Source organism: Protomyctophum bolini, assembly GCF_963924005.1.
Source record: "Protomyctophum bolini genome assembly, chromosome: 6".
Lineage (NCBI taxonomy): Eukaryota > Metazoa > Chordata > Actinopteri > Myctophiformes > Myctophidae > Protomyctophum > Protomyctophum bolini.
Genome location: NC_137867.1, coordinates 44,200,952 through 44,216,100, shown reverse-complemented (window position 1 = coordinate 44,216,100; position 15,149 = coordinate 44,200,952). Strand labels below are relative to the sequence as shown.

The window sequence follows — 15,149 nt, the reverse complement described above, 5'->3', positions numbered from 1 at the left end:
TTTTGTGCATGTGAACCTCGAACGCTGCCATTCAATTTGCGCTGCGCCTCGACAGACATCACATATATATATATGCGTCTACTATTAAAACCAGACAGCTATAGCTGTCATATCAATAGTGATCCCCGTAAAGAAGACATGCTTTTAGAACTAATTATTAATGCAGCCTCATAACTGCCGACGCCCGACGGCTATTTTGGCTATCGTCCTGTATTTGGTCCTCTATAAAGTCCGAATGCGTTCACACCAGTAACGAACCGCACCGTGGTTCGTTTGGAAGCGAACCGAGTCCAGCATTTTTTTGCGGACCATGGTTCGTTTCTTTGATCCGCACCAGAGTTCGGATGCACGTTCACACCAACCGAACCAAAGGGGTAAGCGGACCATGGTTCGTTTTAAACGAACCAAACATGTCCGGTGTGAAAGCGCCCTAAAACTAAAATGGAAATGTGCTGTCAAAGCCAACGGTAGGATCTGACCTGCAGGGCCTCGGCCTGCTGGGTGCTGATCCTGATCTTGGGGATGCGTTGGTCCCAGGGGATGACCAGGACGCGCTGGGAGCTGCTACGCTGTGATTGGGTCTCCTCCCTGGGGGGGAAGGTCACCACGTAGTCCCTCCAGTTCCTCTGGAGGATCCCCACCACGCGGCCTGCAGGCGGGAACGCACGCCGAGTCACTGTATAGCCCTTAACCCACTTTAACTCACTGTTTTTATACAATTTATAATTTACAATTTAGGCATTTAGCAGACGCTCTTAATCCAGAGCGATTTACATTAAGCAAGAACAAAAGCATGGGAATACATCACATAAAAGCATTTATCATGAAACATGCGTAAGCTAAGAAAGTAACAGTGGAATATCTATATAATGAAACTATACATATAAACTATACATATATACTACTATGCTATACATATGTACTATGGCGTGCGATGACTATATACAATGCAATTCTAGTGCTGTCTACATAACATGCTATAAGTCTGTTTCAAATGCTATCTAAGTCTACAGAAATGCTATCTAAGGGGGTGGGGTAAGTGCTATGGGCCATGATGGAGTCTGAAAAGGTGGGTTTTCAGACTACGGCGGAAGATTGGGACTGATGCTGCAGTTCTGACTGCAATGGGAAGTACATTCCACAGTTTTGGAGCCAGGAGAGAGAAGAGTTTGGGACGTGTGGAGCGTTGTCCCGGCGTTTTTAGTGAGGGTACTTCCAGCTTCCCTGCGTTGGCTGATCTGAGTGCGCGGGAGGGTTTGTAGGGTTCAATCATACTTGCAAGATATGGGGGAGCCATACCTTTGGTTGCTTTGAATTCCAGCATCAGAGTTTTGTATTCTGTGCGGGCAGCGACCGGGAGCCAGTGGAGGGAGCGGAGCAGGGGGGAGACATGTGAGAATTTTGGCTGGTTGAAGACCAAGCGAGCTGCGGCATTTTGGATCAGCTGGAGAGGCTTAAGTGCACATGCTGGTAGGCCAGTAAGGAGGGAGTTACAATAGTCGAGTTTTGACAAGACTGTTGTCTGGATTAGGAGCTGGGCTGATTCCTGGGTGAGGAACGGTCTAATTCGTCGTATGCTATAGTATAGAGTGTGAACCTACAGGATCGAGTGACAGCTGTGATGTGAGCTTTGAACGAGAGCTGACTGTCCAGGACAATTACTATACTGTTATAGCTGTTGAAAGATAGCAGATCTATAAGGCCCGTAGCGCGGGCTGGGCTGGCTCTGGTGGACTGCCATGTGTCTCACCTGTGGACATGGGCTGGCTCTGGTGGACTGCCATGTGTCTCACCTGTGGGCATGGGGCTGGCTCTGGTGGACTGTTGCATGTGTCTCACCTGTGGGCATGGGCTGGCTCTGGTGGACTGTTGCATGTGTCTCACCTGTGGGCATGGGCTGGCTCTGGTGGACTGTTGCATGTGTCTCACCTGTGGGCATGGGCTGGCTCTGGTGGACTGTTGCATGTGTCTCACCTGTGGGCATGGGCTGGCTCTGGTGGACTGCCATGTGTCTCACCTGTGGGCATGGGGCTGGTTCTGGTGGACTGTTGCATGTGTCTCACCTGTGGGCATGGGCTGGCTCTGGGCGTCCTCTCCGGTCTTCTCGTCCCCCGTGCCCTCCGTCAGGGACGTGGCCTTTCCCCTCCACTCACTCTTGGGCAGCAGCTCCACAACGATGGAGTCGCCGTGCACGGCCCGGTTCCGGTTCTTACTGCCACTCACCAACACGTCGCTGTTCAACTCTGACACACATGCAACAGAGAGGACGACGGGGGAGGCATATGACAAACGGGAAGGAGGAGGTCTTAGCTTCTCCTGATTTCTCTTTAACCCATTTTGACCTGAGATCAGATTCTAAAAAAATGTCTTCTACATACATCTTGACAGTTTTCTGAAAAAGCTATGTTTCTATGTCAGTGGTTCTTCGATTTAAAAAAAAAAAAATAGCAGACCTACAAATGTGTTACTGGAACCCACCTGTGTTCTTGTTACTGGAACCCTCCATTCTGACAAAGGCCTCGTGCTGCGCTCGATGCTTGTTGACATTCAGAGTGCCCTGCAAAAATAAATCACATACTGTAAATTAAAGAATATATATATATATTTTTTTTTAAGTGTGCATGTACATACTTTGCGCACCCTAGCTAGAATCTAACCCCAGTCTCCACAGCTGTGGGCAGGAACTTTAGTTTACAATGTGGAGGTCCTTGACATCCTTGATGTTTGACAATCACTGGGTTGTACCATCTGTGTGGTCCTGACAAATGCAGTGAGACGTGTGTGTGTGTGTGTGTGTGTGTGTGTGTGTGTGTGTGTGCGTGTGTGCGTGTGTGTGTGTGTGTGTGTGTGTGTGTGTGTGTGTTCACGCACACGCGCGCGCACGCACACACACACACACACACACACACACACACACACACACGCACTCACACACTCACTCACCTGGATGTATCGTCCAGACTTGATTCCAGCCTCCAGGATGTCAGCGGGCAGGTGCTCTGCGTACTCCCTCTCTGAGGCCTCGCTCTCCTTCTCCTGCAGGGCCTGTCTGATGGAGCAGTACAGCTCCTGGGCGGCCTGCAGCTCGGGCCAGAAGTTCTTCAGGTAGTCCTGACAACAAAGGAACACTTGACTTAACCCATTCTGACCTGAGATCAGATTCTAAAAGATGTCCTTCTACATCCTGACCGTTTTCTGAAAAAGCCATGTTTCTATATGTCAGTCGTTCAAAAATAGCAGACCTACAAGCTCGTAGCCGCGCCACTCGGTGGCGCGCTATGAGCTTGTAGATCTGCTATTTTTCAATAGCTAAAGCATAGCATAATGCTAACACCAAAAGGGGTTCGCGTTCAGAATGGGATAATTATAGGCCAAAACAAATGGAACCTTACTGGTCCATGAAAGGGTTTATATATGTATATAGAGTTTACGAGAGATGTGCTTGGACAAAAGCGTCAAAAAAAAAGATTCACCAACTAACTATAAAGTCTTGGTCAACCAAGACCAAAGCGATCGATAAACCCATTTGAGACCGCTACAAAATGTCTTCTAAATCACGACAGTTTTCTGAAAAACACGATGTGTGGAGAGTGGTTCTCAAAGCGTTTCATGTCAAGGACCTACAGAATCACCTGTATTTGGCCACGGACCCCCATCCGAAAATATGTTGTTCCAGGAACCCCAGAAAACGTTCACTGTGAAATAATATGTATTCAAATATTTGCACCCTCGTGTGAGCTCACTGGTTCACTGCCTGCTGTATGATTGTATAAAATGTATAAGACACTTCTCCTCCTCTCATGGTCGAAGACCAAAGCTATATTGTTTTTGCCCCCCTCAGCATGAATGTACTGTATATACTTTCTTTTTGTTGTTGTTTTTTGTTCCTTTTGTCTTTTTCCGCCCACTCTTTCTTTTTTTTGTCCTCCTGAAATGTACCACCTGAAGTGTTATTGCCTTGTCTGTCCCTGTTTGAGTATGGACTCGATATCTTATGTAGAAAAAGGACTATACAGAGACTTTGGAGATGGTGCCGCATGGAGGGGGGATGAGGGAGGGAAGAGGGGTGGGAAAAAAAAGAAAAAAAAATCTTGGGAACTGCTCCTGTGTCATATGTAGAAATGCTATTTGTACTATACTGCACTTTCCAAATAAAACAAATATTATAAAAAAATATATATATATATTTGCACCCGTTTTCACGTTTAAAAAAAAATAGCAGATCCACAAGCTTGTAGCGCGGCACCGAGTGCCGGGCTACAAGCTTGTAGATCTGCTATTTTCCAACAGCTACAGTTTAAAATGACGGTTAAAGGTGGTTCAAAGCTATAAGGCGACACAGATGCGTCGTCAGGTCTACATGGGTTCATATTCAGTGCATATACATATGGTCTAGCCGCGGTTAGGATTCCTGGTTTTCACCCAGGCGGCCCGGGTTCGACTCCCAGTATGGGGACTTGATTTTCTCAAAGGGCACCTATACGGACGGCTGCAATTCGAAACTGGCCCCCGTAAAATCTGAATCCCTCCCACCGCCCCCCTTTTTCCCCTCACTGTATACGTTTCTTTTCCCTTTTTACCTCCTTTATGATGAAATCCTGTTCTGTTCTTTGACTATTATAGAAGTGTCTATTTTTTACGTCTCTAAATGTTTTGATGAATTGAACATGGTGGACCCTCTTGTAAACAAGTGTAATGCTTAATTGGGTCGTCCCACTCACAGTTAACAGTCTTTGTATTGAGTTTGTGCTTGAAATGTACTGTGATTCTGCAAACTGTTAAGAAATATTTCAATCAATCAATCAATACCTGAACGGAGATGACATAAACTCCAGAGTTCAGGCTGCTATACTGAGCCACAGCATCCTTGTCCTCTGTCAACATCACCACGGGCTTAAGACCTGCCAGATGGTTGTGGTACCACACTGCTGCGTTGTACACACACCTATGGCCACGCAAAGACACACACACACACACACATATAATGACTTGTGCATTTATTTTAAACTCTGAACTTTTATTCTCTGCCTCATTTTGTCTGTTTATTCTGACCAGGCCCATTCAGATGTCTTAGCCTTACCCAAGGTGTATTCATAATTCAGGGTTCATTTTATTCTTTCTTTATTCTTTATTCGGATTAGCTTCCGCTGCTGCGGTCGCTAGTCTTCCTGGGGAAGACTTTGAAATGCTGAGTTTAGTCGCAGAATCCCAGACAGTGCAATTCAAATTGCTGTATTAATAACCTATAATACAAGAAACGAAACACTTATGGCTTTTATTTCTAAGCCAAAAACTTTGAAGGACCTCATCTGTCAATACACTGCCTGAGAAGACTATAGGGACGTGCATACAGTCTAACCACACTTTAATTAGAAACATCCACTGCTCTGGCGACTTCTCCTTGAATGTTGAATGAAGAGGGCCACTATATTTACACACTCACTCACACCACAATGCACATTGCATACAGTACAATTGGTCAGAAACCTCTTACCTCTCCGTATATTACTAATCAAAAGCCAAATCAATAATCAAATCCTCTACTAATCAAATGATTCCCGAGCATTGAACACTGACCTGGTCTGACATAGAGGACACTGGGGGGGGGGGGGGGGGGAATTGAACACTGACCTGGTCTGCCACTTGTCCTGGCTCTCCCCTTTCTCTCTGGGACAATACGAGTACTCCTGGAACTCGTTGGCAAAGAGCACACAGTCGTGACGAGGGTCCTTCAGCAGGCCGCGCAGGCGGTTGTACTGCCTGCTCAGAATTGAGACACGTGATAAAACATATAGTCAGCACCAGTAAGTCATTTTTCCTTTTTTTTTGTCCGGTATGATGAACTAACTTGTTTAATTTAACAGATTGTTACAAGACGTAGATCCTGAAACATTTTGAAAACTTTTCAAAATGTTCACATTGAAAGTAAAATCGCGACACATCGGAGGTGTAATTGCAGATACCGGGCTCTAGTACACACTACACTATAGCTTTGAATACACCTGTCACAATTACTACATAACCATCTAATAGCATTTATTTATTTGAGATAATCGCAATAATTTTGTCATAATCAATTCCACGTTGAAAAATGTTCATACATTAAAAAAGCAGAAATCTGTGAAGCTTGTAGATCAGCTATTATTATTATTTTTATATTTTTTACCTTTTTTTTAAGTATAGAAATAATGAGTAATTTCTTTGTATATTTCTGTTATTTCTCATATCTGCCCTGTGCATTTTTTGAATACCAGGCAAACAGAAATGTACTCTTTATTCAGAGTACTCTTTATTCAGAGCTCATAGCGCGCCACCGAGCAGCGCGCTACGAGCTTGTAGGTCTGCTTTTTATTTATTTATCGTGAAAATATTTATTTCAGAAAACTGGAGGATTTAGAAGAATTGTTTTAAATTTCAAGGTCAGGCCTAAATGGGTTAAATTTGTAATCCTGACAGCGCTGGCTGTGAATTAGCCTTGTTTCCAGCCTGGCTGTGAATTAGCCTTGTTTCCAGCCTGCTTCGCTGGATTTGTTTTATCACTGGCGAGTGACGAAACAAATCAGGGCCTGCTTGGCTGCGCTCCGTGACTTGTCTCGTCACTCGCCAGTGACAAAACAAACCCGTGGAACGCAGCGAAGCAGGCTGGAAACCAGGCTGGAAACCAGGCCTAGCTGGGAGTGAACCAGTGTTGATTTTGACAGCAAATTTTGATTTGATTTTTAGTCATGGGGCTGTATTTTGCGTGTCTTAAGTACCAGGTCTTATTACCTAACTTGAGTAAATTAAAGACCTGGAGGCGTGATCAATGCCATTTGGCTATTCTGAGTGGCCAAAGAGCATTGATCACGCCTCCAGGTCTTTAGTTTACTCAAGTTAGGTAATAAGACCTGGTACTTAAGACACGCAAAATACAGCCCATAGTCTCTATGATAGCTCTATCGTAGAGTCGCGTTGCGTTGTGAGCTTGTAGATCTGCTATTTTTCAGCATGCAACCGAGTGTAAAATGACTTATGCCGGGTCTCTGTCTTGTCCACTGGGTCTCTTCCTATAGTGTAGTTTTTATTTATTTAAATTATATTTATATTTTATTTATTTATTTTAGTCATCACACCACAGCTTAGTTTCCATTTAGTTTTCTGCAGTGAAAAGAAGGTAGTCGACAAAACTTTTATTTTGTCATAGTATAAGGTCCGATTCATACTCCTATAGCTTGTAGGTCTGCTATTTTTGAAGAATCGACTGAACGACTGACATTAGAAACATAGCTTTTCCAGAAAACTGTACTGTAGATGTAGATTAGAAGACATTTTTTAGAATCTGATCTCAGGCCTAAAAGGGCTCAAAGTGTCCCTAAATGTGTGTGTAGCGTACCTGCGCCCTCGGCTGTGCTGCACGGCCTGACAGGCGGTCTGCGTGAACACGATGCCCTGCAGCTCCGTGGAGTCCAGGACCTCCAGGTAGTCGCCCGCCACACTGGCATCGGGCACCACGTAGTGGGTCACCTCCGCCGACAGCACCTTGCCGTCTGTTCACGGTTAGGTAGAACGGGTAGATTTCAAAACAAACAAACAAACAAACAATGCCATAAGTCAATACAAACAACTGCTACGAAAATATAAAAAATAATAATAATTAGAAACAGAAAGAGCACAGTTTACAAAATCAGGGTCCTCCATTTTCAATTCAGAAGAACATTTAAAGACATACAAATATACACTTCTATGGAGGGGAAAAAAAGGAAATCATCATGTTGAAGAAAGTAAGTAAAGAAAGTAAAAAAAAAAAACATGTACGCTTGGCTACAGGATGGGGAAAAGTGTGTGTAGGGGGGGGGGACTTTCACTTTTTCACCTGGGCGTGTCATTGACAAACATTTTCCTCCACAAATAGGGGCCTATATATTTTGGAAGTTCTCTGCACTTAGCATTACAAGATTGTGGAAGAGTTGTCTGGCCTGAGAGACTACCACACACACACACACACATACCTATGTGCAAACTCTGTATGGATTTTTATAACGACGTGCACCTATATAGGTTCCTTGTCAGTTGACTGATTAAAAATATGAGTGACTGAAAAGTCACTGTTCAGCTGGTTTGAATTGTTACAAGAGCCTTTGTAAACTCTTCAAACCAATTAACACAACAATATTAAATCTATGAGTTCATTATTCATTTGTAACTCGAGGGAGTTTGACTAGCTTAATTGTTTGCATTAAGGCTATGCGCATGGATCAGAGCTACAACTTGACATGTGTACACTAGCTGTCAGAGTTAGATATTATAATTAAGATTACCCTTTTTTTAAGCTACTTCTGTCCAAACTGTAGTTGTGTAGCCTAGTGTAGCCTATTAGCTATAGCCCCTCTCGGAACCCTCCGAAAGCTATAAAGTCTTAAAAATGTCAGAAACTTCACTACCATTGGGTTCTGCTTGTGGGGCTACCAATTAGCTAACATTAGCTTCGATTTGGTTTTAAAATCTTTTCTGGTATTCGGGAGGGAAACAAAATCTGTCAGACATTGGTGATTGGTCCGATCGAGGGCCGAGGCTAAACGACAATGGATGCATATTTTATTATATGAATGAAATTGAACAGTGGTTCAGCCTAGCCGTTTTGTACAATCGCGTTATTATTATTATTATTATTATTATTTTGTACCGTTAGCACAGCCCGCCTGGCACAGAGCACTGTAGCAGGGAACATGCTCTCTCAGGTAGTGTTCTCGGACTACGCGCCGCAGCTTGCGACCTCCGGAACATTTCAAGTGGACAATCTTCTCCGTCTTGATCATTGTTGTGGATCCTACAGAGCCATCATCACGCGGTTACATTGCTGTTGCTGTTGTTGTTGTTGTTTTGTCGTCAAAAGCTGCTGGAAGTTTCAGGATAGTTTGCTTTGACGCATTGCATTCTGGGTAATGGTTTCTCAAGGTGGGGAGGGGATCCGGGGACCCCGATGGGGACCGCCCCCCCCCCACCACCCACACGGGTCCGCGAGACCAAGCCACAGTTAAAGGACCACTTCACCACTTTTCAACCTATCTTCATATAATAGGTCCTCAGTCCTCACTACTAGTAATCATGAAAAAATGGCATGATTTTTTTCCTACTCAGTCTGTGTCTCATAGGACGGCTATGGGCAGTTTAGAAGTGACATCATCATTAGGCAGATTTGTTTTTAAACAAGATTTCTTTACAAATATATTTAGATTTTCATTATCGTGAGAACGATGGCTTCCATTTTCGCATTGTAACTTTTCAGGACTAGAAAGCCTGCAGTTTCTATTAGCTTGTATTCCCCATCAATGATGTCACTGGAAGAGAGAGAGAGAGATTTTTACCTGTAGGCCTACTATATTGGTGGCGCTGTAACTGGCCAATGTGAAAAGGTAGATGTATTGATGTATAAACATTAAACAGTATGCAGAATGAGTACATTTAATTCAAACAAAAGTACAACTCAATACAAAAACTGTGGACACTATGATGAAGCATTACACTTGTTTACAATAAGGCCCACCATTTTCAATTCATCAGAACATTTAGAGACTTACAATTATACACTTATATATAAAAATCAGGAATGATTTAATTTAATAATGTCAGGTATATCAAGTTAGTTTGGTGTTAAGAATTGCATAATGTACCATAATATTACATAAGATAAGAAAGGGCAGAGACCACAGTATACACTGTGTCCACTTTGTTTTACTCATGAAAAGTAAACTTAAAAGTAAAATAGACGGTTGTGATCATATATTATTGTCGACAGGCCGGCAGTAGGTTGTGAAGTTGGCTGGGGTCAAGGGTCAAGGGCCGGTGATTTCTCAGGGCAATCCTCATTTGAGGAGGGGCCGTCTCCCCAGCAGATGACGCAGTCTTCAAAGTGTGAGGAAAAGGTCCCCAGAATGCAGACCGGGCGGCCCCAGAAGAATGAATATGGGCAGTGGGGTCGCAAGAGTGTGTAATCATAGTTATTTACAGAGGAAAGGAAACCATCATCTTGAAAAACAGAAGTACATCTTGTGAAATGCTATAGGAGGGTGTCACTAACTGGCAGTGACAACATAGTGACCATAATTTACACAAGATGTAAGTTATCACTCCGGTGGTATAGCTTTCTGTGTCACAGGAAGCTTCCTGTGTCACAGGAAGCTACCACCGCTGCATTGCTATATATTCAGCTTTCTAGCACTAGGGGTGTATACGTACGTTCCCAAAAATCAATATGAGAATTATTCTCACCAGATGGTAGGCTACTATACCGATGGCCCAAATGTGGTCCTAGCTGGCTCACAGACCCATAATGCTGTGTCAGTAGAGGAACACATAGTAACTGAAATAAAATAATCATTATCCAAGTGTTATATAGCCGTTTGGGAGTATAAATAGTTTTGCCCACAAATGTAACAATAACATAGTCATCTGAATTGAGTCCATCATCTGAATGATATTCATGCACTTTTTTTTAATCCTCAGCTTTAAAATGTACTAGACCTGTACGTGACCGTCGGCGACCGGCCTACTTGAGAACGATGCAACTTGGGAACCTAATCATACCCGTTGTCAACTTGTCATAGCACCCGTTTTAACTAACTGTGACCCTTTTGTGCCCATACTGTATATGGAGATCTCTGTAGTATCAATACCCGTTATCATAGCACCCATTGTAACAGTCTGTCTGTGCAGTCCCACATGGAGATCTCTGTATTTGTCCGTCTGCCTGTGTGTGGAGAGTGCAAACTGACCGTGAAAAGTGGACTGGTTAAGTAATCAATTGGCAGGTGTGGGGTTGCCATGGCAATCAATTGGCTGAGGCCGACTCGATACCGGGCACTCGATACCGGGCACACATCGTGTGTCGATTTTGAAGTCGGTGGGGCAAACGGTTCTCGAGTTACGTGCATTGCAACCGTACATACACACACACACACACACACACACACACACACACACACACACACACACACACACACACACACACACACACACACACTCATCATGACTCATGAAAATGAAAGGTTTCTTTCCTTTCTCATCTAAAGCCCAAAACACACCAGTTGCAACTCCTTTTATGGTCAACCGGTTGCAACTGCTATAGGGTTGCAAGTTTGGGCATGCTGAAACTAGCCTGGTTAAGCACTTCCCCCTTGAATACATTTGCATTTTGAAATATTGTGTAATTATCACTTGACTGCAGTTATAGTGTGCCATCTACTTGATGCTCTTTTCAGCTGTCTAGAGTCCGTAATTGATCAGTTCTTCAGAACAATCTTGGAGGCCGAGGTAAGATTTTCCTGCACGGATAACTTATCATTTTATTCAAGTACAACATATAGACCACAGTATCCACTTTGTTTTACTCATGAAAAGTACATTTAAAAGTAAAATTGGTAAAAACGGTTGTGATCATATATTATTGAACATCATATTGTGCATTACTTACCAATTACATTGATTTGGATTTATATTGGATTCTTTCTTTCTTTCTTTCTTTCTTAGGTAAAATGGTGCAAAAAGTCAACCCCTGTCTGAAAAGGTTATTTTATGTCTTCAATGGTCTACTTGGGGTACGTATACTAGTATAGTATCCGTATTCAGTAGTATATGTTGTAGCGACTATACTTCTTCAAATCAAACAAAATAGAAGTAGTGCTATGAGGCTGAGCTGTCGGCAGGAACTGTATGGCGCGTTTCTTTCCATCAAATCCAGAGAAAAAAATCTTATTGACAAATAAACAAGGTCCAAAAATGTACTGAAAATGTTGATAAATGAAAACGTAGGTATAAACGATCAAAACGTAGATAAACGGTCAATAGAAAATATTGAGCCTAGAGCTCACCCCCATTCTCTCACTGAATGCCACTGCCCAGACACACAGCTGACATAAAGTAGGCTAAAGTGATTACCAGACACACAGCAGGAGCTCATCAAAACCCAAGCGTGGGAAAAAATAAACAATAAATAGAATCAACAAACAGAATGTATATTTTGGCTCCCTACAGTATATGTATACACAGGTATTATGTAAGGTTCAGTGGGCAAGAAACATAACAAACACAAAGTAGCTATAGCATTGCTCCCTATCACAACTGACACATTTATACTTCTGAAAATGTAATAAAAGGTTATTTTGGTTGACCTTTCCCATTAAGCCCTATATTTTGGCCATTTGAAAGTAGCCGATCTACAAGCTCACAATGCACACATTCCAAAATAGTTTTTTACATTTGAAAACTTGAAATCGGACATTCATTCTACTTTTTGATACCAATACTTTTGTACTTTTACTCAACTACATTTTGAATTGAGTAGTTCTACAGCAGTATTGATACTTTTACGTACTTAACTAAGTACTTTTTTCCACAATTGAAAATTGATATCCTGATTCTTGACCTAAAATATAATTGTTTATACTAATACTTATACTAAATTGCTGTTCAGACATGGAGACCCCTGTTACTTGTCCATGCCATTTAGACTGTATATAGGCCTACCTGAACTGAACTGTGAAATCAGTCTCTGAGTTGGAGATCTTTTGTTCAGATTACAGGATGTTTGTGGTTTATTGCCAGTTGTACAGTGGCAATCCTGGGCGCAGTGGGCAGGACCTGGGCACAATACTCACAGGTAATGATGTCTGTCTGTCTGTCTGTCTGTCTGTCTGTCTGTCTGTCTGTCTGTCTGTCTGTCTGTATGTCTTACTGTACTTTTCCCCCTGTTTTTACATATTTATTTAGATTTTTTAGGGGGCCCTCCTATATACAGGTTTAATGTTTATCTTGTAGACAAACATTAATAACGCCATTGACAATGGACAGAGTTTAATGTTTGTTTTGTCTGTCACTGAGCAATTTGGCATTTGATTGATTGATTGAAATATTTATTAACAGTTTGCAGAATTACAGTACATTTCAAGCACAATTAATGTTATTTAATGTTTTTTGAAAATGTTTGGAAATAATAATTTAAAACAAAATGTAGGAAACATTCTAATAAAGGAACCCTTAACAATGTGTCCGCGACCCAAAATGGGCCCCGAACCTTCAACCACTGTTAGTGTGTTAGATTGTAGCTGACTCTCTCTGTTGTTGACTGTGTTTTTCTGATATCAGGTTGACAATGCAATCACCTATGTAATGGCTGTGGCCTTTGTGCTCCTCTCCTTTTTGGGGATATTTGGAGCTCACAAAGAGTACGCCTTTGCGCTTGGAGTGGTATGTTATTCTATTCTATTGTCAATTATATATTGTACTATATCACATAATCAACACCGTTGTTAATTCATAGTAGTACTGTATCTATCCTGTGTAGTATCTGGTAAAGATGATGATTGGAGCTATCGTTCTGTTCATCAGAGGCATCCAAGTCTCTCAGTTTTCATCTCAGGTAAGCCCTGTTGATGTTTAAATATTCTAACAGATTTATGACTGAACAGATATTGCACTGTCAAGTTGTTATAAGTTAAGAAAAACCCTCATCAAACCCTGTACACTCAAGACACGCTCTCTGTGTGTGTGTGTGTGTGTGTGTGTGTGTGTGTGTGTGTGTGTGTGTGTGTGTGTGTGTGTGTGTGTGTGTGTGTGTGCGTGTGTGCGCGAGCGCGCATGCGTGTTGTTTAATTTGTAAAGTGTGGTCCTGTATAGCCCTTTAAGGGCCATGCAAATATATTTGAGAAGAATTTCTTCTTCTTTTTAGGTATGGCAGGAGATAGAGATTCAACATCAAAATCAGCCTGATTGGGAGATAATTAAACCCACATTGATGAAAACTCTCGACGATCTCCTCCGTGTAGCCCTGGGAATGGCCTTTGGCTGTTCAGCAGCATCGGTAGGTGTTACAGTAATATGCCATCTCTGTGACCTCAAAGACCTTTTCTTAACACCCACATAATAACAGACAGCTGATGATGTGCATTAAAACTGCAAACAGCACTCATTTATATGATTGCCTAAAAATGATATATATTGTCTTGGTACAGGTCTTAGGTGTGATACTCTGCGCGTGCCTCCTCCGCCAGATTGGACCCTGCAGGCCGTCTGCAGCCATCCCATATGTCAATATGTAGGCTACTGCAGGCCGTCTGCAGCCATCCCACATGTCAATATGTAGGCTACTGCAGGCCGTCTGCAGCCATCCCACATGTCAATATGTATAGGCTACTAGGCCTACAAAGCTTTTATTGTAATTCTTCCGGTTTGAGGGAAAGGAAGTTCCAGATGATGCTGGTTCCTGCCTGATGACTACAAAACAGTGACTACAACATTGACGTATACGATATCATCGGCTCCAAACCGGTTCACACAGCAATTTATTTAGTAAGACAACAGACCAGGCTGGTGACGCGAGGTTTAGGATGCAAGGAGTTCCATGGCGACCCTTTGGTGTGGTTTCTGCTTTAGTGTGCATTTAGTGTACTAGTTAAACATAATGTGTTTATGTCCATTCACATGTATGTGTCCTGATGAAGATCTATTAAGATCGAAACGTTGACGAGCAGCAATAAACTTTAGAGGAGCTTTTTCCTGCATCACCAGTGTGCAGACTCATTCTTCTTTTTTCTACTTAAATGCTTATCACACGATTTTTGTAACCCCTTTTTTTCCACCCAGTGTCAATTGTTTAATGTAATCCTATGGGAGCTACACTCCCTCTGCCAACCTGGGGAGAGCAACGGACTGACCTCATGCTTCCTTCATTGAGGAGTCCATGCCAAGCAGCTTCTTTTCACCTGACAAGGGGGAGTTTCCACGGTTCGGTTCACTTTCACTATAGCTGTGAAAGTGAGCAGTGGCCCTGGATAGATGTCTTTGTGTGATATGACTTACTTGACTTAATCCTCTTTACCCCGTCGAGGGGCATAGGGTGTCCACCAGAGCTCTCCATCTCACTCTCTTCTGGGCCTGCGCTTTTGCTTCCTGCCAGCTCGTTCCAATGTCCTTTAGGTCCTGGAGAGTGGAACGTCTCTCTCTAGGTGTTTCTTGGCCTACCCTGTTTCCTCTTCCCCTGTGGGTTGTAGTCCAGGGACTGCCTTGTGATGTTTTCTGTGTCCTTTCTAAGGGTGTGACCTATCCATGGTACTATGTATACTGTCCTGTTTTGTGATCCTCCATAACTCCTCATTTGTGGTTTTGATTGTGTGATA

General features: G+C 42.8%; 1 protein-coding gene and 1 long non-coding RNA gene across 2 annotated transcripts in view; one reads left to right on the top strand and one right to left on the bottom strand.

Moving 5' to 3' along the window:
• Nucleotides 1-8,910, bottom strand: part of dis3l (DIS3 like exosome 3'-5' exoribonuclease) — a 29,336-nt gene extending 20,426 nt beyond the window's left edge. Inside the window, exons 1-8 of the mRNA XM_080766405.1 lie at nt 8,663-8,910; nt 7,373-7,526; nt 5,632-5,760; nt 4,810-4,945; nt 2,944-3,111; nt 2,479-2,557; nt 2,064-2,243; nt 480-649 (exon numbers count right to left, since the gene is read on the bottom strand). Coding sequence (XP_080622531.1) covers nt 480-649; nt 2,064-2,243; nt 2,479-2,557; nt 2,944-3,111; nt 4,810-4,945; nt 5,632-5,760; nt 7,373-7,526; nt 8,663-8,795 — 1,149 coding nt within the window. The 5' untranslated portion in view covers nt 8,796-8,910. The remainder of the gene's footprint in view (nt 1-479; nt 650-2,063; nt 2,244-2,478; nt 2,558-2,943; nt 3,112-4,809; nt 4,946-5,631; nt 5,761-7,372; nt 7,527-8,662) is intronic.
• Nucleotides 8,911-11,251: 2,341 nt separating this feature from the next.
• On the top strand, nt 11,252-13,394 carry LOC308317678. The gene is made up of 5 exons (XR_013964289.1): nt 11,252-11,289; nt 11,506-11,573; nt 12,551-12,634; nt 13,120-13,221; nt 13,319-13,394. It is a non-coding gene; the product is annotated as an uncharacterized lncRNA (long non-coding RNA).
• Nucleotides 13,395-15,149: the final 1,755 nt, after the last annotated feature.